General features: G+C 43.3%; 1 protein-coding gene across 1 annotated transcript in view; it reads left to right on the top strand.

Annotated features, from left to right (window-relative positions):
- Positions 1-21,512, top strand: part of LOC110530907 (kelch-like protein 29) — a 330,236-nt gene extending 308,724 nt beyond the window's left edge. Inside the window, exons 14-15 of the mRNA XM_036985426.1 lie at positions 12,678-12,822; positions 19,621-21,512. Of these exons, the coding sequence (XP_036841321.1) occupies positions 12,678-12,822; positions 19,621-19,804 (329 nt within the window). The 3' untranslated portion in view covers positions 19,805-21,512. The remainder of the gene's footprint in view (positions 1-12,677; positions 12,823-19,620) is intronic.
- The last annotated feature ends 905 nt before the right edge of the window (positions 21,513-22,417 follow it).

The raw sequence follows: 22,417 nt of genomic DNA on the forward strand, positions 1-22,417 counted from the left end.
TGTATGGATAAACCATGTCTCCAATCTTTTTAGCTCTATAACAAAGAACAAACAGCAAAAACATGGCTTTTTACCAAATTACCGTACGACAGACCACGTATACACCCTGCCCACCCTAATTGAAATGCAAACAAACCAAAACAAAGGAAAAGTCTTCTCATGCTTTGTTGATTTCAAAAAGGCCTTTGACTCAATATGGTATGATGGTTTGCTATATAAATTGATGGAAAGTGGTGTTGGGAGGAAAAACATACAACATTATAAAATCCATGTACACAAACAAGTGTGCGGTTAAAATTGGCAAAACAAAACAATTTATTTCCACAGTGCCATGGGGTGAGACAAGGATGCAGCTTGAGCCCCTTCCTCTTCAACATAGATATCAATGAATTGGCAAGGGCACTAGAACAGTCTGCAGCACCCGGCCTCACCCTACTAGAATCTGAAGTCAAATGTCTACTGTTTGCAGATGATCTGGTGCTTCTGTCACCAACCACGGAGGGCCTACAGCAGCACCGAGATCTTCTGCACAGATTCTGTCAGACCTGGGTCCAGACAGTAAGACAGAAATAATGGTGTTCAAGTGAAGGTCCAGTTGCCAGGAACACAAATACAAATTCCATCTAGACACTGTTGATCTAGAGCACACAAAAAAAGATGCATACCTCAGCCTAAGCATCAGCACGACAGGACTTCCACAAAGCTGTGAACGATCTGAGAGACAAGGCAAGAAGGGCCTTCTATGCTATCAAAAGGAAAATCAAATTTAACATCCCAATTAGGATCTGGCTAAATGTACTTGAATCAGTTATAGAACACATTGCCCTTTATGGTTGTAAGGTCTGAGGTCCGCTCACCAACCAAGAATTCACAAAATGGGACAAACACCAAATTGAGACTGCATGCAGAACTCTGAAAAAACACACCAAATAATGCCTGCAGAGCAGAATTAGGATGGTACCCACTAATTATCAAAATCCAGAAAAGAGATAAATTGTACAACCACCTAAAAAGAAGCAATTCCCAAACCTTCCATAACAAAGCGAGAGTCCCCTAAGCAAGGTGGTCCTGGGGCTCTGTTCACAAACAGACCGTACAGAGCCCCAGGACTGCAACAAAATTAAACCGAACCAAATCATGAGAAAGCAAAAAGGTAATTACTTGACACATTGCAAAGAATGAACAAAAGACAAAGTAAACTAAAATGGTCTTTGGCACTAAACAGAGAGTACAAAGTGGCAGAATACCTGACCACTGTGACTGACCCAAAATTAAGGAAAGCTTTGACTATGTACAGACTCAGTGAGCATAGCCTTGCTATTGAAAGAGGCCACCGTAGGCAGACCTGGCTCTCAAGAGAGGCCACCGTAGGCAGACCTGGCTCCCACTGCCCAGAAAATGAGGTGGAAACTGAGCTGCACTTCCTAACCTCCTGCCATATTAGAGGCAAAAAAGTATTTAGTCAGCCACCAATTGTGCAAGTTCTCCCACTTAAAAAGATGAGAGGCCTGTAATTTTCATCATAGGTACACTTCAACTATGACAGACAAAATGAGAAGAAAAAAATCCAGAAAATCACATTGTAGGATTTTTTATGAATTTATTTGCTAATTATGGTGGAAAAATAAGTATTTGGTCAATAACAAAAGATCATCTCAATACTTTGTTATATACCCTTTGTTGGCAATGACAGAGGTCAAACATTTTCAAGTCTTCACAAGGTTTTCACACACTGTTGCTGGTATTTTGGCCCATTCCTCCATGCAGATCTCCTCTAGAGCAGTGATGTTTTGGGGCTGTTGCTGGGCAACACGGACTTTCAACTCCCTCCAAAGATTTTCTATGGGGTTGAGATCTGGAGACTGGCTAGGCCACTCCAGGACCTTGAAATGCTTCTTACGAAGCCACTCCTTCGTTGCCCGGGCGGTGTGTTTGGGATCATTGTCATGCTGAATGACCCAGCCACATTTAATCTTCAATGCCCTTGCTGATGGAAGGAGGTTTTCACTCAATCTCACGATACATGGCCCCATTAATTCTTTCCTTTACACGGATCAGTCGTCCTGGTTCCTTTGCAGAAAATCAGCCCCAAAGCATGATGTTTCCACCCCCATGCTTCACAGTAGGTATGGTGTTATTTGGATGCAACTCAGCATTCTTTGTCCGCCAAACACAACGAGTTGAGTTTTTACCAAAAAGTTATATTTTGGTTTCATCTGACCATATGACATTCTCCCAATCTTCTTCTGGATCATCCAAATGCTCTCTAGCAAACATCAGACGGGCCTGGACATGTACTGGCTTAAGCAGGGGGACACGTCTGGCACTGCAGGATTTGAGTCCCTGGCGTGGTAGTGTGTTACTGATGGTAGGCTTTGTTACTTTGGTCCCAGCTCTCTGCAGGTCATTCACTAGGTCCCCCCGTGTGGTTCTGGGATTTTTTCTCACCGTTCTTGTGATCAATTTGACCCCACGGGGAGAGATCTTGCGTGGAGCCCCAGATCAAGGGAGATTATCAGTGGTCTTGTATGTCTTCCATTTCCTAATAATTGCTCCCACAGTTGATTTCTTCAAACCAGGCTGCTTACCCATTGCAGATTCAGTCTTCCCAGCCTGGTGCAGGTCTACAATTTTGTTTTTGGTGTCCTTTGACAGCTCTTTGGTCTTGGCCATACAGGAGTTTGGTTAAACAGACCCACAAAGAATTAGAAAAACAAATAAAATGTTGATTAACTCCCATATCTATTAGGTGAAATGCCAACAACAGCAAGATGTGTGACCTGTTGCCACAAGAAAAGGGCAACCAGGGAAGAACAAACACCATTGTAAATACAACCCATATTTATGTTTATTTATTTTCCCTTTTGTACTTTAACAACTTGCACATTTCTACGACACTGTATGTAGAAATAATGACCTTTGAAATGTTTCCATTTTTAAAAAAAATTGAGTGTAATGTTTACTGTTAATTTTTTATTTATTTCATGTATGTTTCCCATGCCAATGAAGCCTTTTGAATGGAATTTAATTGCGAGAGGGGGATGGGAGAGAGGGATGGGGTAGAGAGCGAGGGGAATGGGCAGAGAGCGAGGGGAATGGGCAGAGAGCGAGGGGAATGGGCAGAGAGCGAGGGGAATGGGCAGAGAGCGAGGGGAATGGGCAGAGAGCGAGAAGAATGGGCAGAGAAAGAGCTGGGGGCGAGAGAGAGAGCGAGCTGAGGGCGAGAGAGAGAGAGTGAGCTGGGGGCGAGAGAGAGAGAGAGAGAGAGCGAGCTGGGGGCGAGAGAGAGCGAGCAAGCTGGGGGAGAGAGAGAGCGAGCTGGGGGAGAGAGAGAGCGAGCGAGCTGGGGGCGAGAGAGAGCGAGCGAGCTGGGGGGTGAGAGAGAGCGAGCGAGCTGGGGGCGAGAGAGAGCGAGCGAGCTGGGGGCGAGAGAGAGCGAGCGAGCTGGGGGCGAGAGAGAGCGAGCGAGCTGGGGGCGAGAGAGAGCGAGCGAGCTGGGGGCGAGAGAGAGCGAGCGAGCTGGGGGCGAGAGAGAGCGAGCGAGCTGGGGGCGAGAGGGAGAGAGAGCGAGCTGGGGGCGAGAGAGAGAGAGAGCGAGCTGGGGGCGAGAGAGAGAGGGAGACAGAGAGAGCTGGGAGCGAGATAGAGAGCTGGGGGCGAGAGAGAGAAAGAGGGGGAGAGGGATGGGGAAGCAGAGGGATGAGGGAGAGAGAAGAGGCAGTATTGGACCTAGATTGCTACATCAGAGAATTGATCCAAAACAATTATTGTGCACAATTACATGAGAGAAAGTGACCTTTTAAAGTGATTTGGATGCCCTCTGAACAATCATGATTTCCGGGTGATGTGTATTGCAAGCTACCTGACAACAAAACCTTAGTTACACCCTACTTCTATTTTCCTCTTGTTACACAATAACAGTGGCCTGACTACCCATCCACATTGCTCCGGCCAAACGCCACGCCCACTATCGTTTCCTCTCTGCGATGAGTCTGGATTTGCTTTCCCCCAGTTCATTGGAGGCTGCTGAGGGGAGGACGGCTCATAATAATGGCTGGAGTGGAGCGAATGTGATCAAACCACGTGTTTGATGTATTTGTTACCATTCCACCCATTCCGCTCCAGCCATTACCACGAGCCCATCCTCCCCAAGTAAGGTGCCACCAACCTCCTGTGCTGCAATTGCTGTGCAACGCCCCTCATTTTGACGTCAGCACAAACAACTTCTCGGATGGCAGATTCAGACTGAATGTATGTAGCAATCGTCAGAGCAGCTGAATTAAATTCGGGGTGAGTTGTCAGGCAACAATAACGGGGAATAACAGGAAACAACATGGGAATAATTAACCTTAAGAGATCATTCCTGTGATTGGGTCTTTATCTGGTCTCTTGGCTGAGTAGACTGAGGATTCATTGTCCCATTCCCCTGTAGTCATTCTGAAGGGCCAGGATGAAATCATAGGCTTAAATCACTAAGAGACTAGTGTTTGTTTAAATGTTTACATGTGCTGTAGTGGAACCACTGTCAATGACTGCATGACTTGATCTGTGACTGTACCCCTCTATCCAGTAAACTAACACTAGTTATTTTGTGATGTCTGCTCCTCAGTCCTTTGTAGTCTAATCAGAGTCCAATCTAATCAGCCTTTGTTCGTGTGATGTATGAGATCACTCCGGTAGTGACTAAGATTGGTATCAGATACCATCATTTACTCCAGCTGCTTTTGGACTAAGGAGAGGAAACAACAACAGTGTTGAGAGTTGGAGCAGATATGAGACACTGGTTTCATGTTAGATAGGTATTCACTTCCTACATGTGAAAAACACATCTGTTGACTCCTGTGGTCAAATGTGAAACAAGGAAGAGTTGGAAGTGAAAAAAGGTGTACTTTCTGTTCAATATGACTCAATACTACTGATATCTGCCTTTGAGGTTTTCCTACCTATATAAGAATATTATGTATAGTACATAAGGCACTTTTAATCAGTGGAGGCTCCTGAAAGGAGGAAGGGGAGGACCATCCTCCTCAGTGAATTATCCTTTTTTAGGTAAAACTATACTAAATATAATCATATCGCCAAATAACTGATTAAAACACACTATTTTGCAAAGAAGGTCTACAGTAGCCTCAACAGCACTCTGTAGGGTAGCACCATGGTGTAGCCGGAGGACAACTAGTTTCCGTCCTTCTCTGGGTACATTGACTTCAATACAAAACCTTGGAGGCTCATGGTTCTCACCCCTTTCAATAGACTTACACAGTCATTTTGAAAACTTCCGGAGGACGTCCTCCAACCTATGAGCTCTTGCAGCATGAACTGGCATGTTGTCCACCCAATCAAATAAATCTAGTCCTGAAAGCATAAGCTACAGCTAGCTAGCACTGCAGTGTATAAAATGTGGCGAGTAGTTGACTCAAAGAGAGAGAAAGACAATAGTTGAACAGTTTGCATCAATTAATTTCTTCTAAAATGAAGAAATTAAGAGAAAGAGAGAAATAGTGTCTTTTTTTCCCACTTTACTTAGCTAGAAAATGCAGCGAGCTAGTTTAGCCTACTGAAACACCCTGCTCAAACAGAGGTATGCTATGTTAGCTAGCTGGCTATGACTTTCCAACACAACACTGGAACTCTTCCAAGTCAAGGTAAGCTTTTGATATTACTAATTTATTGCCACCAGGGCCCACCGGTGTAACTGCTTACTGACTACACAAATGATACTGCATGATTGTAGCGGGTTTACTAACCTGCTAGTTCTATTAGCTATGCTGACTATGACGTTACTTTATCTAATATGGTGACAACGATGTAGGCTGTATGTAGTGGTTTGGCTTGGAAAGTTTTTTTCTCCTGGTTACATAACAGCTGATGTGTTGTGCATTGAAGTCCGGAAGAGAATGAATATGACGTGGCTGCTATGAAAGTGAACTCTGTTTACGCGGGATCAGGGGTGTATACATTCCGCCGTTTCTGTTGAAAAATGTTTCTTAAATGGAAGTAAACGGAAAAAAACAGGGATAATCATACCTGAATTTGTCCAATAGAAACTATAGTTTGCAACTGTTGGACTAATGATTACACCCTATATCAACTAGATGCAAGGCGGTATTGAATGTCACAGTCTGTCACCTCAAATTTGTATTTCGACCTGTGTGCACCTACTTTGTAAACTTTCATTCATAGGCTAGGTTGTAGCAACCTCATGATGCGTATAGGGAAAATTCAAGTATCATGTAGTAGCCTAAACCTATTGTTGTTACATTGAACTGGGTGAATGGAATATGAATGACAGTCATCCAATATGCTGTAATAGAAATAAGGCCATGCTCATGTAAATAGATATTGTCCTCCCTCATCTTAAACGGCACTGACCCCCACTGCTTTTAATATAGTGCTCAATGAGCTTAATATTCACACATTAGAGGGGCTCATCTGAGGCAGGGAAAAGTGTTTCTGCTGGTAAAGCAGAACAGTAGAACAGCAGTCTCAAGGGAATAGCTTTGCATTCTGTCTCTGGAGACAGTTAATACAAAACCTTCTGTGACTGACACACACTTGCACACACGCAGACATGGCAGCCACGTTGTGTCACTGATAGTGACAGGCCTAGGGTTCTGAGTTGTCACAAAGAGAGAGGGGGATGGAGTGAAAGAGAGCGGGACGGCTGAACGGCTGTCGTCAGTCACGCCCGGCAAAATGGCATTTTAATTAAACACAGCTTGCTTTATAGGCACTGAAGGGGGTGTGTGTGTGTGTGTGTGTGTGTGTGTGTGTGTGTGTGTGTGTGTGTGTGTGTGGACATGGTGGATGGAGGTGAAAAACAAAACACTACACTGGGATGTGTCTGCATTATTCATGATGTCATAAATTGGCCAGCTGTAATAGTTTAGGAGACGATTGCTCTGTCAGAGTATAAGGTACATTGATATGTCTTCAACAAGCATGCGTACTTGTGTGCCTTATATAGGTAAGGAGGAAAGGGGGGTCAGAAGCGAGGTAGAGGTCGTTGCAAAAGGTCGAGGTACATTAATACACAACAATTACATTGTTTGAAACTTTATTCACAGTGTAAGGTTTCTGCATGGGAGTTTGATTAAATTTCTACCCTACCCAGGGTGTTTTGTGTATGATTGTTTCCACAGTAAGACTGTAGAAGTCTGTCCCCATTGTTTTCCCCCATTTTCTCCATGCAGTAGCTGATTACATTATATGCAATATCCTCACTCATTCCTCATGTTTTCAATCCATGCACAGGACTTTATATATATATATATATATATATATATATACAGTTGAAGTCAGAGGTTTACATACACCTTAGCCAAATACATTTAAACTCAGTTTAAGTAAAAACATTCCCTGTCTTAGGTCAGTTGGGATCACCACTTTATTTTAATAATGTGAAATGTCAGAATAATAGTAGTGATTTATTTCAGCATTTCTTTCATCACATTTCCAGTGGGTCAGAAGTTTACATGCACTCAATTAGTATTTGGTAGCATTGCCTTTTAATCGTTTAACTTGGGTCAAATGTTTCAGGTACCTTTCCACAAGCTTCCCACAATAAGTTGGGTGAATTTTGGCCCATTCCCCCTGACAGAGCTGGTGTAACTGAGTCAGGTTTGTAGGCCTCCTTGCTCGCACACGCTTTTTCAGTTCTGGCCACAAATGTTCTATAGGATTGAGGTTAGGGCTTTGTGCTGGCCACTCCAATACCTTGACTTTGTTGTCCTTAAGCCATTTTGCCACAACTTTGGAGGTATGCTTGAGGTCATTGTCCATTTGGAAGAGCCATTTGCGACCAAGCTTTAACTTCCTGACTGATGTCTTGAGATGTTGCTTCAATATATCCACATCATTTTCCCTCCCTCATGATGCCATCATTTTGTGAAGTGCAGCAGTCCGTCCTGCAGCAAAGCACCCCCACAACATGATCGATGGTCATTATGGCCTAACAGTTCTATTTTTGTTTCATGAAACCAGAGGACATTTCTCCAAGAAGTATGATCTTGGTCCCCATGTGCAGTTGCAAATCGTAGTCTCGCTTTTTTATTGCGGTTTTGGAGCAGTGGCTTCTTCCTTGCTGAGTGGCCTTTCAGGTTATGTCGATATAGGACTTGTTTTACTATGGATAGAGATACATTTGTACCTTTTTCCTCCAGCATCTTCACAAGGTCCTTTGCTGTTGTTCTGGGATTGATTTGCACTTTTCGCACCAAAGTACGTTCATCTCTAGGAGACAGAACGCGTCTCCTTCCTGAGCGGTATGACGGCTGCTTGGTCCCATGGTGTTTATACTTGCGCACAACTTTTTTTTACAGATGAACGTGTTACCTTCAGGCATTTGGAAATTGCTTCCAAGGATGAACAAGACTTGTGGAGGTCTAAAAATTATTTTCTGAAGTCTTGGGGGATTTCTTTTGCTTTTCCCATGATGTCAAGAAAAGAGGCACTGAGTTTGAAGGTAGGCCTTGAAATACATCCACAGGTACACCTCCAATTGACTCAGATGATGTCAATTAGCCTATTAGAAGCTTCTAAAGCCATGACATCTTTTCTGGAATTTTCCAAGCTGTTTAAAGGCACAGTCAACTTGGTGTATGTAAACTTCTGACCCACTGGAATTGTGATACAGTGAATTATAAGTGAAATAATCTGTAAACAATTGTTGGAAAAATCACTTGTGTCATTCAAAAAGTAGATGTCCTAACTGACTTGCCAAAACTATAATTTGTTAACAAGAAATGTGTGAAGTGGTTGAAAAATGAGTTTTAATGTGTGTATGTAGACTTCCGACCTCAACTGTGTGTGTGTGTGTGTGTGTGTGTGTGTGTGTGTGTGTGTACACTGTGTATACACACACACACACACAGAGGATTGCCATAGGGTGTAATCCAATAGTAAATTATTGAGACTTAAGACCTTTATATTGGAACCAGGTATAAACACATTTGGAGCACAAACAATAACGTCAAGCTGATTCATGAATACTGCTATTTCAATTGTTATCCGTTCACTGTGAAATTCCCATTTCCCAAAACCATAGTATTTTTAATCTCGAGCCTCGAACTCAAGGAAGTGGTAAGAGGAATGTAGATGTGATTTTGCATGCAGCGCTAGACAGAAGGTGACATGGAAAACAAAATGATGCCATTATAGCCGGGGAGATTCTGCAGTGAGGATAATACAATTGAAACAGTAACTTCTATTTGGTTTTTGCCTGGTTTTCATTCTAGCTCATCACCTCTGTGTTTTCAACTTCTATCTATCCCTGGCTTATAAAATTCTGCACTATATGACCAAAAGTATGTGGACGCCTGCTCGTTGAACGTCTCATTCCAGGATCATGGGCATTAATAAGGAATTGGTCCCCCCCTTTGCTGCTATAACAGCCTCCACTCTTTTGGGAAGGCTTTCCACTCGATCAAATCAAACTTTTATTTGTCACATGTGCCGAATACAGTGTAGACCTTACCATGAAATGCTTACTTACAAGCCCTTAACGAACAGTGTAGTTTCAGAAGAGTTAAGAAAATATTTACCAATTAAACTAAAGTAAATAAATAATAAAAAGTAATACAATAAAATAACAATAATGAGGCTATATACTGGGCTATATAATGAGGCTATATAGTAGGTGCACACAGGTCGAAATACACATTTGAGGTGACAGACAGTGACATTCAATACCGCCTTGCATCAAGTTGATATAGGGTGTAATCATTAGTCCAACAGTTGCAAACTATAGTTTCTATTGGACAAATTCAGGTATGATTATCCCTGTTTTTTTCCGTTTGCTTCCGTTTAAGAAACATTTTTCAACAGAAACGGCGGAATGTATACACCCCTGATCCCGCGTAAACAGAGTTCACTTTCATAGCTAGATTTGGCGCTCCGGTACCGCTTGCCATGCGGTAGCAGAGAAAACAGTCTATGACTTGGGTGACTGGAGTCTCTGACAATTTTATGGGCTTTCCTCTGACACCGCCTATTATATAGGTCCTGGATGTTAGATGTTACATTGCTGCAGGGACTTGCTTACGTTCAGCCAAAAGAGCATTAGTGGGGTCGGGTACTGATGTTGGGCGATTAGGCCTAGCTTGCAGTTGGCGGTCTAATTCATCCCAAAGGTATTCAATGGAGTTATAAGGTCAGGGCTCTGTGCAGGCCAGTCAAATTCTTCCATACAGATCTCGACAAACCATTTCTGTATGGACCTCTCTTTGTGCACGGGGGCATTGTCATGCTGAAACAAAGGGCCTTCCCCAAACTTTTGCGACAAAGTTGGAAGCACAGAATTGTCTTCCAACTACTGAAGCCTTAAGATTTTCCTTCACTGGAATTAAGGGGGCCTAGCCCGAACCATTAAAAACAGCCTCATCCACCAAACTTTACAGTTGGCACTATGCATTGGGGCAGGTGGCGTCCTCCTGGCATGCGCCAAACCCAGATTCATCTGCCGCGCTGCCAGATGGTGAAGTATGATTCATCAACCCAGAGAATGTGTTTCCACTGCTCCAGAGACCAATGGCGGCGAGCTTTACACCACTCCAGCCGATGCTTGGCATTGCACATGGTGATCTCGGCCATGGAAACCCATTTTTAATGAAACTCCCAACTAACAGTTATTGTGCTGACTTTACTTCCATAGGCAGTTTGGAACTCGGTAGTGAGTGTTGCAACCGAGGACAGACTTTTTACGTGCTATGCGCTTTAGCACTTGCCAGTCCCATTCTGTGAGCTTGTGTGGCCTACCACTTCGCGTCTGAGCCGTTGTTGCTCCTAGACATTTCCACTTCACAGTAACAGCACTTACAGTTGACCGGGCCAGCTCTAGCAGGTCAGAAATGTGCCGAACTGACTTGTTGGAAAGGTGGTATCCTATGACGGTGCTACTTTGATAGTCACTGAGCTCTTCAGTAAGGCCATTCTACACTGCCAGTGTTTCCTATGGAGATTGCATGGCTGTGTGCTCGATTGTATACACTTCTCAGGAACGGGTGTGGCGGAAATAGCCAAATCCACTCATTTCAAGGGGTGTCCACATACTTCTATATTTATAGTGTATTTCTCTTTCTGGCTGCTTATTTTCTCTTTGTTTGTGTCTCTTCAGTTCTGTCTCCCTTTTGTAGATATTACACTTCTACCTCCATGTGTCTGTTTTTGATTTCCAAAACAATCTTTTGGTATTTGTTTCATTAGTCCATTGTTGATATAGTCCCAACATGTTTTGCATGTCAGCAAACAAGTTTTCAAGATATAGAACTTTCAAAATACAAAAATACAGCCGGTATGATGCAAAATGCTGACATGTAGAACATTCTGGGACTCTATCAACAATGGACAAAACATATATATATTTTAAGTTAATAAGAAAATGGACTGATGAAACAAATGACCAGAAGTTTTGGGGTGGAATTGTTCCTCTAAAAAAGGGCTTCAAAACAAGCTGTCTTTCTTGACGTCACAGCTGCCTATGATATCATTTGATGCACTGGCTTCCTCCTGAAGCAGTCATGGTCCCTCCCCCATTAGTCAACCAAAATTATCACACTACTGAGCAATAGATGTTTCAGAGTCCACCTCAGCGAGGCAAAGAGTACATGGAAGAGACATATCAACAGTCTCCCCCAAGGCACAGTGCTGGCCTCTGTTCAACCTCTACACAAAAACACCTTCCGAAAATTCATATACTTCTGACGACATATGCCTGGCAACGCAAGCTCCAAACTTCGACACCCTGGAGCAAACCCTAAATGAGGATACAGCAAAACTGGAACAATACTGCAACAAATGGCGACTTCAACCAAGCCGAGCAAAAACTGTATTCAGTATATTCCACCTCCATAACGCAAAGGCCAAAAGAGCTCAACACCCAGATGAACAACCACAAGCTAGAGCGCCAACCCACCTCCATATACCTTGGGGGGGTGACCCTGCACAGGTCACTTACCTTCTGGGAGCACCTGAGGACAACAGCAGCTTAGGTCAAAACCAGAAACAACCTGATCTCCAAACAAGCTGGCTCAACATGGGGCGTTGCTACCACCACCATTCATACCTCGGCACTCTCATTCTCAGCAGCAGAGTAAAATGCACCTGTCTGGTCAAGGTCGTCTCTCTCTCTCTCTCTCTCTCTCTCTCTCTCTCTCTCTCTCTCTCTCTCTCTCTCTCTCTCTCTCTCTCTCTCTCTCTCTCTCTCTCTCTCTCTCTCTCTCTCTCTCACACACTCACACTCACACTCACACTCACACACACACACACACACACACGACATACAGCTAAACACCACCATGCACATCATCACTGGCATACTGCAATCCACCCCGCTTTCCTGGCTCCCTGTTCTGGCATACATATCCAGCCAATGCCTTGCCAACCTCCAACGATGGGGCATTAAAGCAAGCCCCCTACAGTATGTGCCTGTGAGGTGAAGTAAACCATGCACCACATTCTTGAAGACTGTCTAATCTACAAACTCAGCGGAGGCCTACTCACTATCAACCCAGCAGGACCGGAAGCAATCACTTGGCTAAAGGACTTTGCATTCGCTAAATAAAAACAGACACGTAGCGATAGTCGATGTAACTTCTAACTCCCCTTCTGTCCGTTTTTCAATCTTCTACCTCACTTCTGTCGGTGTTTCTAACGTGCATCTCTTTGTGTTTCTTCTCCAGATAATAAGTATGCCCCAGCGGTCACTCTGAATGGGCACATCTTTATTCTGGGAGGAGCCTATGCCCGGGCCATCACCATCTATGACCCAGACAAAGGAAACATCAAAGCCGGTCCCAATATGAACCACTCACGACAGTTCTGCAGGTAAGAACCCATACAAACCAATATGAACCACTCACGACAGTTCTGCAGGTAAGAACCCATACGAACCTATATGAACCACTCACGACAGTTCTGCGGGTAAGAACCCATACGCACCAATATGAACCACTCATGACAGTTCTGCAGGTAAGAACCTATACACACCAATATGAACCACTTCCAGAAGTTCTACAGGTAAGAACCCATATGAACCAATATGAACCACCCATGACAGTTCTGTGGGGAATGACCCATACGAACCACTCATGACAGTTCTGCAGGTAAGAACCCATACGAACCAATATGAACCACTCACAGCAGTTCTGCAGGTAAGAACCCATAAGAACCACTCATGATAGTTCTGCAGGTAAGAACCCATACGAACCAATATGAACCACTCATGACAGTTCTGCAGGTAAGAACCTACATGCACCAATATGAACCACTTCCAGAAGTTCTGCAGGTAACAACCCATACGAACCAATATGAACCACTCATGACAGTTCTGCGGGTAAGAACCCATATGAACCACTCACGACAGTTCTGCGGGTAAGAAGCCATATGATCCAATATGAACCACTCACGGCAGTTCTGCAGGTAAGAAGCCATATGATCCAATATGAACCACTCACGACAGTTCTGCAGGTAAGAACCAATATGAACCACTCACGACAGTTCTGCAGGTAAAGGGTTAGCATGAACCACTGTAGGGGGCGGCATGAACCACCACCATAAATGTTTGTAAGTTAGGGGTCAGTACAGGAATGCAAACTTCCTACAGGAATCCTGCTAGAATTGTTTTATTCAGTCTCCAAAAAACATTTTGTCAAAAAGTAATTAAGCAGGAATATGAGTCAAGTCTGAAGTCATATGCTGTAGATTCCAAGTCAAGTCACATGTCTGTATAGTCCCAAACTTTGGGGCCCAGTGCATAGAATACACCCTAGACAGATACTCAGAAATACATTTGGGAAGACAGCGATCCAGAGGTTATTATTGTTAAACTATTCCCACATACACCAGCAGCTGTTCCACTACATTTAGCTTTTACCTAGGTCTGACTGAATAAGACTGGTGCTGGGTGAACACACACACACACACACACTCGGCTCTATGCGCCAGCAGTCATTATAAACTAAACTGGACACTTCGTTTTTACTTTTCCGTGTCCTTGGCTGAATTCTCCTTGTTTATCTTTAACAGCCAAATTGGGCTTTAGCCAGCACTGTGTTCCTTCTGGGTCAGCTGTGCTTTTTTTCTGACTGGATTTACTCTTTATGTAATAATCTCATGGTGTGTGTCTCTCAGTGATGTTTGTTTTTGTGGGCTGTGAGTTTGTGTATCAATCAGCTGTGTGTGTACCTTATGTAAATATAGATTGCTCCAGCCCCCAGTGGGATTACAAAACTGTAATCAGTTTATAGCTGTTAAGTGTTAATCCTCCTCTCCCCCCCCCCCCCCACACACACACACACACCACACACACACACACACACACACACACACACACACACACACACACACACACACACACACACACACACACACACACACACTCCTCCTGTTTCTGTTCCCCACATCAGATGAGCACATTTGTAAAGATATTTTTCATAACTTTTCTCTCCCTCCACAAAGGCACATTTTAATTATGATCTCTCTCGGAAAGCGATGTTGTCATGTCGAGAGAATGTGACAAAGTAATATCCCCTCACAGCAACAAGTTCAGTGATCAGACTATCTCGCTTTGCTTCTCTCTGCTTCCTCTCTCTCTCTCTCTCTCTCTCTCCTCTCTCCTTCTCTCATCTCTCTCTCTCTCCTTCTCTCCTCTCTCTCTCTCTCTCTCTCCTCTCTCTCTCTCTCTCTCCTTCTCTCCTCTCTCTCTCTATCTCTCCTCTCTTCCTCTCTTCCTCTCTCCTCTCTCTCTCCTCTCCTCTTTCTCTCCTCTCTCCTCTCTCTGATGTTTAATTAATTTTTACACCATGAACAGGCTGGTTACAGTGGTGATGTTTATTTGTATATATATACATACACACACTACCGTTCAAAAGTTTGGGGTCACTTATACATTTCCTTGTTTTTGAAAGAAAAGCAATTTTTTTCCATTAAAATAACATAAAATTGATCAGAAATACATTGTTAATGTTGTAAATGACTATTGTAGCTATAGCTATAGCTATTTTTTTATGGAATATCTACAGCTGAAGTCGGAAGTTTACATACACCTTAGCCAAACACATTTAAACTCAGTTTTTCACAATTCCTGACATTTAATCCAAGTACAAATAGGTTAGTTCGGATCACCACTTTATTTTAAGAATGTGAAATGTCAGAATAATAGTTGAGAGAATGATTTATTTCAGCTTTTATTTCTTTCATCACATTCCCAGTGGTTCAGAAGTGTATATACACTCAATTAGTATTTGGTAACATTGCCTTTAAATTGTTTAACTTGGGTCAAACGTGTCGGGTAGCCTTCCACAAGCTTCCCACAATAAGTTGGGTGAATTTTGGCCCATTCCTCCTGACAGAGCTGGTGTAACTGAGTCAGGTTTGTAGGCCTCCTTGCACACGCTTTTTCAGTTCATCCCACAAATTTTGTATAGGATTGAGGTCAGGGCTCTGTGATGGCCACTCCAATGCCTTGACTTTGTTGTCCTTATGCCATTTTGTCACAACTTTGGAAGTATGCTTGGGGTCATTGTCCATTTGCGACCAAGCTTTAACTTGACTGATGTCTTGAGATGTTGCTTCAATATATCCACATACTTTTCCCTCCCTCATGATGCCATCTATTTTGTGAAGTGCACCAGTCCCTCCTGCAGCAAAGCACCCCCACAACATGACGTGCTTTACGGTTGGGATGGTGTTCTTCGGCTTGCAAGCCTCCCCGCCTTTTCCTCCAAACATAACGATGGTCATTATGGCCAAACAGTTCTATTTTTGTTTCATCTGACCAGAGGACTTTTGTCCCTATGTGCAGTTGCAAACTGTAGTCTGTCTTTTTTATGGCGGTTTTGGAGAAGTGGTTTCTTCCTTGCTGAGCGGCCTTTCAGGTTTTGTCGATATAGGACTCGTTTTACTGTGGATATAGATACTTTTGTCCCTGTTTACTCCAGCATCTTCACAAGGTCCTTTGCTGTTGTTCTGGGATTGATTTGCAATTTTCGCAACAAAGTACGTTCATCTCTAGGAGACAGAACGTGTCTCCTTCCTGAGCGGTTTGACGGCTGCGTGGTCCCATGGTGTTTATACCTTCGTACTATTGTTTGTACAGATGAACATGGTACCTTCAGGCATTTGGAAATTGCTCCCATGGATGAACCAGACTTGTGGAGGTCTACAATTTTTTGTCTGAGGTCTTGGCTGATTTCTTTTGATTTTCCCATGATGTCAAGCAAAGAGGCACTGAGTTTGAAGGTAGCCCTTGAAATACATCCACAGTTACTGCTCCAATTGACTCAAATGATGTCAATTAGCCTATCAGAAGCTTCTAAAGCCATGACATCATTTTCTGGAATTTTCTAAGCTGTTTAAAGGCACAGTCAACTTGGTGTATGTAAACTTCTGACCCACTGGAATTCTGATACAGTGAATTATAAGTGAAATAATCTGTCTGTTAACAATTGTTAGAAAAATCACTTGTGTCATGCACAAAGTAGATGCCCTAACCGACTTGCCAAAACTATAGTTTGTTAACAAGAAATTTGTGGAGTGGTTGAAAAACAAGTTTTAGTGACTCCAACCTAAGTCTATGTAAACTTCTGACTTCAACTGTACATAGGCGTACAGAGGACCATTATCAGCATCCATCACTCCTGTGTTTCAATGGCACCTTGTGTTAGCTAATCCAAGTTTATCATTTTAAAAGGCAAATTGATCATTAGAAAACCCTTTTGCAATTATGTTAGCACAGATGAAAACTGTTGATTTGATTAAAGAATCAATACAACTGGCCGCCTTTAGACTAGTTGAGTATCTGGAGCATCAGCATTTGTGGATTCGATTACAGTCTCAAAATGGCCAGAAACAAAGACCTTTCTTCTGAAACTCGTAAGGCTTTTCCATGAGAGAAATTGCCAAGAAACTGAAGATCTCGTACAACGCTGTGTACTACTCCCTTATCAGAACAGCGCAAACTGCCTCTAACCAGAATATTAAGTGGAGTGGGAGGCCCCGGTACACACCTGAGCAAGAGGACGAGAAGGCAGGTCCTCACCAGACATCACCGGCAACATCGTCGCCTATGGGCACAAACCCACCGTCGCTGGACCAGACAGGACTGGCAAAAAGTGCTCTTCACTGACGAGTCGCGGTTTTGTCTCACCAGGGGTGATGGTCGGATTCGCTTTTTTATTGTTGAAGGAATGAACGTTACACCGAGGCCTGTACTCTGTACTCTGAACTCTGGGCGGTGTGTCACAGCATCATCGGACTGAGCTTGTCAACCTCAACGCTGTGCGTTACAGGGAAGACATCCTCTTCCCTCATGTGGTACCATTCTTGCAGGCTCATCCTGACTTGACCCTCCAGCATGACAATCCACCAGCCATACTGCTCGTTCTGTGCGTGATTTCCTGCAAGACAGGAATGTCAGTGTTCTGCCATGGCCAGCGAAGAGCCCGGATCTCAATCGCATTGAGCACGTCTGGGACCTGTTGGACCCCAGAAATGTCCTGGAACTTGCAGGTGGAAGAGTGGGGTAACATCTCACAGCAAGAACTGGCAAATCTGGTGCAGTCCATGAGGAGGAGATTCACTACAGTACTTAATGCAGCTGGTGGCCACACCAGATACTGATTGTTACTTTTGATTTTGACCCCCCCTTTGTTCAGGGACACATTATTCAATTTTTGTTAGTCAGTTGTTGAATCTTGTTATGTTCATTCAAATAGTTATACATGTTAAGTTTGCTGAAAATAAACGCAGTCAACAGTGAGAGGACGTTTCTTTTTTTGCTGAGTTTATATACCATACCAGTCAAAAGTTTGGACACATCTACTCATTCAAGGGTTTTTCTATTTTCTTCATTGTAGAATAATAGTGAAGACATCAAAACTATGAAATAACATAATAACACACATGGAATCATGTAGTAAACAAAAAGGTGTTTTAAAAAATCTAAATATATTTTATAGTTAAGATTCTTCAAAGTGGTCACCCTTTGCCTTGATGACTGCTTTCACACTCTTGACATTCTCTCAACCATCTTCATGAGTAATGCTTTTCCAACAGTCTTGAAGGAATTCCCACATATGCTGAGCACTTGTTGGCTGCTTTTCCTTCACTCTGTGGTCCAACCCATCTCAAACCATCTCAATTGGGGTGAGGTCAGGTGATTGTGGAGGCCAGGTCATCTGATGCAGCACTCCATCACTCTCCTTGGTCAAATAGCCCTTACACAGCCTGGAGGTGTGTTTTGGGTCATTGTCCTGTTGAAAAACAAATGAAAGTCCCACTAAGCGCAAACCAGATGGGATGGGGTATTGCTGCAGACTGCTGTGGTAGCCATGCTGGTTAAGTGTGCTTTGAATTCTAAATACATCACTGACAGTGTCACCAACGAAGCACCCCCACACCACCACCACCATGCTTCACGGTGGGAACCACACATGCAGAGATCATCCGTTCATCTACTCTGCGTCTCACAAAGATATGGCGGTTGGAACCAAAAATCTCAAATTTGGACTCATCAGACCAAAAGACAGATTTCGACTGGTCTAATGTCCATTGCTCGTGTTTCTTGGCAGGGCAAATCTCTTCTTATTATTGGTGTCCTTTAGTAGTGGTTTCTTCGACCACTCAGTCTCCTTTGAATAGTTGATGTTGAGATGTCTGTTACTTGAACTCTGTGAAGCATTTATTTGGGCTACAATCTGAGGCTGGTAACTCTAATTAACTCATCCTCTGCAGCAGAGGTAACTCTGTGTCTTCCTCTACTGTGGTGGTCCTCATTTTGCGACTGCACTTGACGAAACGTTCAAAGTTCTTAATTTTTTTTGTTGTTGTTGCTTTTAACAAGGCACACCTGTTAATTGAAATGCATTCCAGGTGACTACCTCATGACGCTGGTTGAGAGAATGCCAAGAGTGTGCAATGCTGTCATAAAGGCAAAGGATGGCTACTTTGAAGAATATAAAATATTTTTTTATATTTTTAAACACTTTTTTTGGTTACTATTTGATTCCATATGTGTTATTTAATAGTTTTGATATCTTCACTATTATTCTACAATGTAGAAAATTGTAAAAAAAAACAACAAAAAGAAAACCTTGAATGAGTAGGTGTGTCCAAACTTTTGACTGGTACTGTATATATACACTGTAACATACAGTCAGGTCCATAATTGACACCCTTGATAAATAAAGACTGTGTAAAATAAATAATGGGGTTAAACCTAGTCAGTTGTACAACTGAATGTATTAAACTGAAATGTGTCTTCCGCATTTAACCCAACCCCTCTGAATCAGAGCGGTGCGGGCGGCTGCCATAATCGACATCCAGGGCGCCCAGTGGGTTAACTGCCACGATCAGAAGCAGAACGACAGATTTTTACCTTATCAGCTTTTTAACTTACCTTTCGGTTACTGGCCCAACGCTCTAACCACTAGGCTACCTCAGTAATACAAATACTGAGCTATATTGTATTCTCCAAAAGATGGGCGTATTGGAATGGGAGCGTTGAAATCCCCAAGCCGACGTGCCCTTGAGCAAGGCACTTAATCTTAATTTCTCCTGTAAGGCACTGGATAAGAGTGTCTGATAAATGACTAAATGTAAGTCTTTCAATGTTTCTCTCTGCAGTGCGGTGATCCTGGATGGTAAGATCTACGCAACGGGGGGCATTGTGAGCAGCGAGGGTCCTGCCCTGGGCAACATGGAGATCTTTGACCCCCACACCAACAACTGGACGCTCCTCCAGTCGCTGCCCTGCCCTCTCTTCAGACACGGCTGTGTCGTCATCAAGAAGTACATCCAGAGTGGCTGAGATCGGTTCAGTGATGAATGAGTTTCCTGAAAGCTTTGTAGCCAATGTGGCTTTATTTTCTCTGGACAACCCAGACCCATGCCTCTTGTAGAAGAGCAAAGTGCTTCAGGTTCATTTGGCGAATTTTGTTCACTTTTCCCCCAGAACTGTCAAACATTTACAATTATTGTTAGTCTCCCTCTGCTGTGGTGCTGGGTTATCGAGACAAACTAAGTGTCATGTTAGCTATGAAGCTATCGGGAAAACTCCCCCCTGACCGTTTTGGTCTGGTTAGGACAGGACACTCTGTGTGCAGCTTTTGGGGGTCGATCGGTCAGCACCGCTGGACTATCCAACTAAAACCCAATCGGGACTTGATGCCAGTGTTGTTGTCTTTACCCCCCCACCCCACCCCTTCAGTCCCCCATCAACCCCCTGTGCAGAATGTAGGCATCTTACTGTATCTTGAACCACTTGGCCATGTCAGGTACTGGTGCCTAAGCTACTGTATGTATCATATAGTGTAGCTTATCTCCCCCCCCCCCCCCCCAATAAAATAGACACAGGGCCACTCGAGACAAAAGCTCCTTGGTTTGTTGTTCCCAACTTCTTGCTAACTCCTCTTCCGTTTCATACAAATAGTTAATTTAGTTCCATCGCCTCAATTGAAAGGCCCTTACCTGTTATGTGTTTGTGACTCAAGTATGTTAAAAACCATCCCAGTCTTTGTTCTGTGACTCCTCTAGTGGTTTCTGTTCGTGAGGAACTTCTTTCCAAATCAGAGGGCTCCCTTGGTTTATGAGGACATTCAGTAGTGGCATTTGAAGAACAGGAGAACTGGGCAGATGTCTCAGTGCTTAAAGGGACAGTGGCGAGATAAGGAAGTCCACAGGGTTTTAGAAACAAAAATCTGTGACGAGAGAGCCACAGCTGATGAGTGAGGAGCCTTGTTTTTTGTACAGATGTTGTTTCGCCCTCGGTTTAAAAGGACACGTTGGATACTTAGTCTCTTTTTGGGCCAGAAACATCACTGTTGGCAGATGACTTACCTGGGAATGGCAGAGAGGGAATCCCTGTATCACGACATCCCAGAGTCTGAGAAAGACACTACAATGGGGCATTTCTCCTCCACACAGCCAAAGCACAATAACCACCAGTGGCTCCAAGGATCAAAATGTTTCACTAGATTTATGTTTATCCTCCATCTTTGTTTTTGTTCCATCCTTTTGTTTTATATTTGTATATCATTGTTGGGTGGGTGGGATATGGATGAGGGTTTTGGGGACATTCTGTAAATATGGGAAGGAAAAATGTATATTTTAAAACCTGAAGGTGATTCTGTATAAATGTTTTTAGAAAAAAACTTGATAGGTTGGACTGAAAATGGTGGGGCCATACTTGCGACTATTAGAAAACGTTTAATGGCTCTATTCAATCCGCGTCGCGGAAGTTCAGCTTTACAAGCGGAGACTGCATTCACGTTTCATGTCGGCTCAGTCGGAAATTACCTTAACATTTCTGTCCCGGAAGCTGTTACGCTTCAGCTTTACAGATTGAATCGAGCCTCGTGTTTTAGTTCCATTTTATTTGGCTGATGCTTACACTTGTTGACATAGTTGCACGTAATCTAAGGTTACATGTTAGCTGTTACCATTTCATAACCTGACAAATGTAGCCCTATGCGAACCTCACCTGGTGGCCGTGATTATTAAAAAGAAAATTGGTATGATTTGATTTGTTTTCAAAACAATACATCAACTCCATCACACCTGTCCAGACCTACTAGCACACACCCATCTCCAGGTGGCCATGATGATGTCTGGTTCTAATTCCAATGAATATCGTTGACCACAGGTTGGTGGCACCTTAATTGGTGAGGATAGGCTCGTGTTAATGGCTGGAGTGGAATGGTATCAAATACATGGGTTCCATGTGTTTGATGCCATTCCATTAGCTCCTTTCTAGCCATTACGAGCTGTCCTCCCCTCAGCAGCCTCCACTGTCGTTAACGCAGTTGGGCTTGATGGAACACTTTTCCACGAGTGTCCTTTTACAGCAGTCATTAGCACCATCTGCTAATCAAATTGACTAAAACACGTTAACAAAAATGTTACTTGATGTTTAGCTCAGTGTTGTCAGGGTGTTGAGCCTGACTCTTGGTGATTTTTGCAGTTGAGATGTCGTTTTTTTCCTTTGAACTGTAGAATTACATGTTTTGAAGAGAAGTTGAAGTGCAGCCAAAACCTTGTAAATTAAGTTCACGTATACATTTCAAATCAAAGTTTGTCACGTGCGCCGAATACAACAGGTGTAGACCGTAGTGAAATGCTTACTTACCGGCTCTAACCAATAGTGCAAAAATGGTATTCGGTGAACAATAGGTAAGTAAAGAAATAAAACCGTAAAGACAGGCTATATACAGTAGTGAGGCTATACACAGACACCGGTTAGTCAAGCTGATTTGAGGTAGTATGTAGATATGGTTAAAGTGACTATGCATATGATGAACAGAGTAGCAGTGGCGTAAAAGAGGGGTTGGTGGGTGGCGGGACACAATGCAGATAGCCTAGTTAGCCATTTGATTACCTGTTCAGTCTTATGGCTTGGGAGTAAAAACTGTTGAGAAGCCTTTTT

Source organism: Oncorhynchus mykiss, chromosome 8 (assembly GCF_013265735.2).
Source record: "Oncorhynchus mykiss isolate Arlee chromosome 8, USDA_OmykA_1.1, whole genome shotgun sequence".
Classification (NCBI taxonomy): Eukaryota; Metazoa; Chordata; class Actinopteri; order Salmoniformes; family Salmonidae; genus Oncorhynchus; species Oncorhynchus mykiss.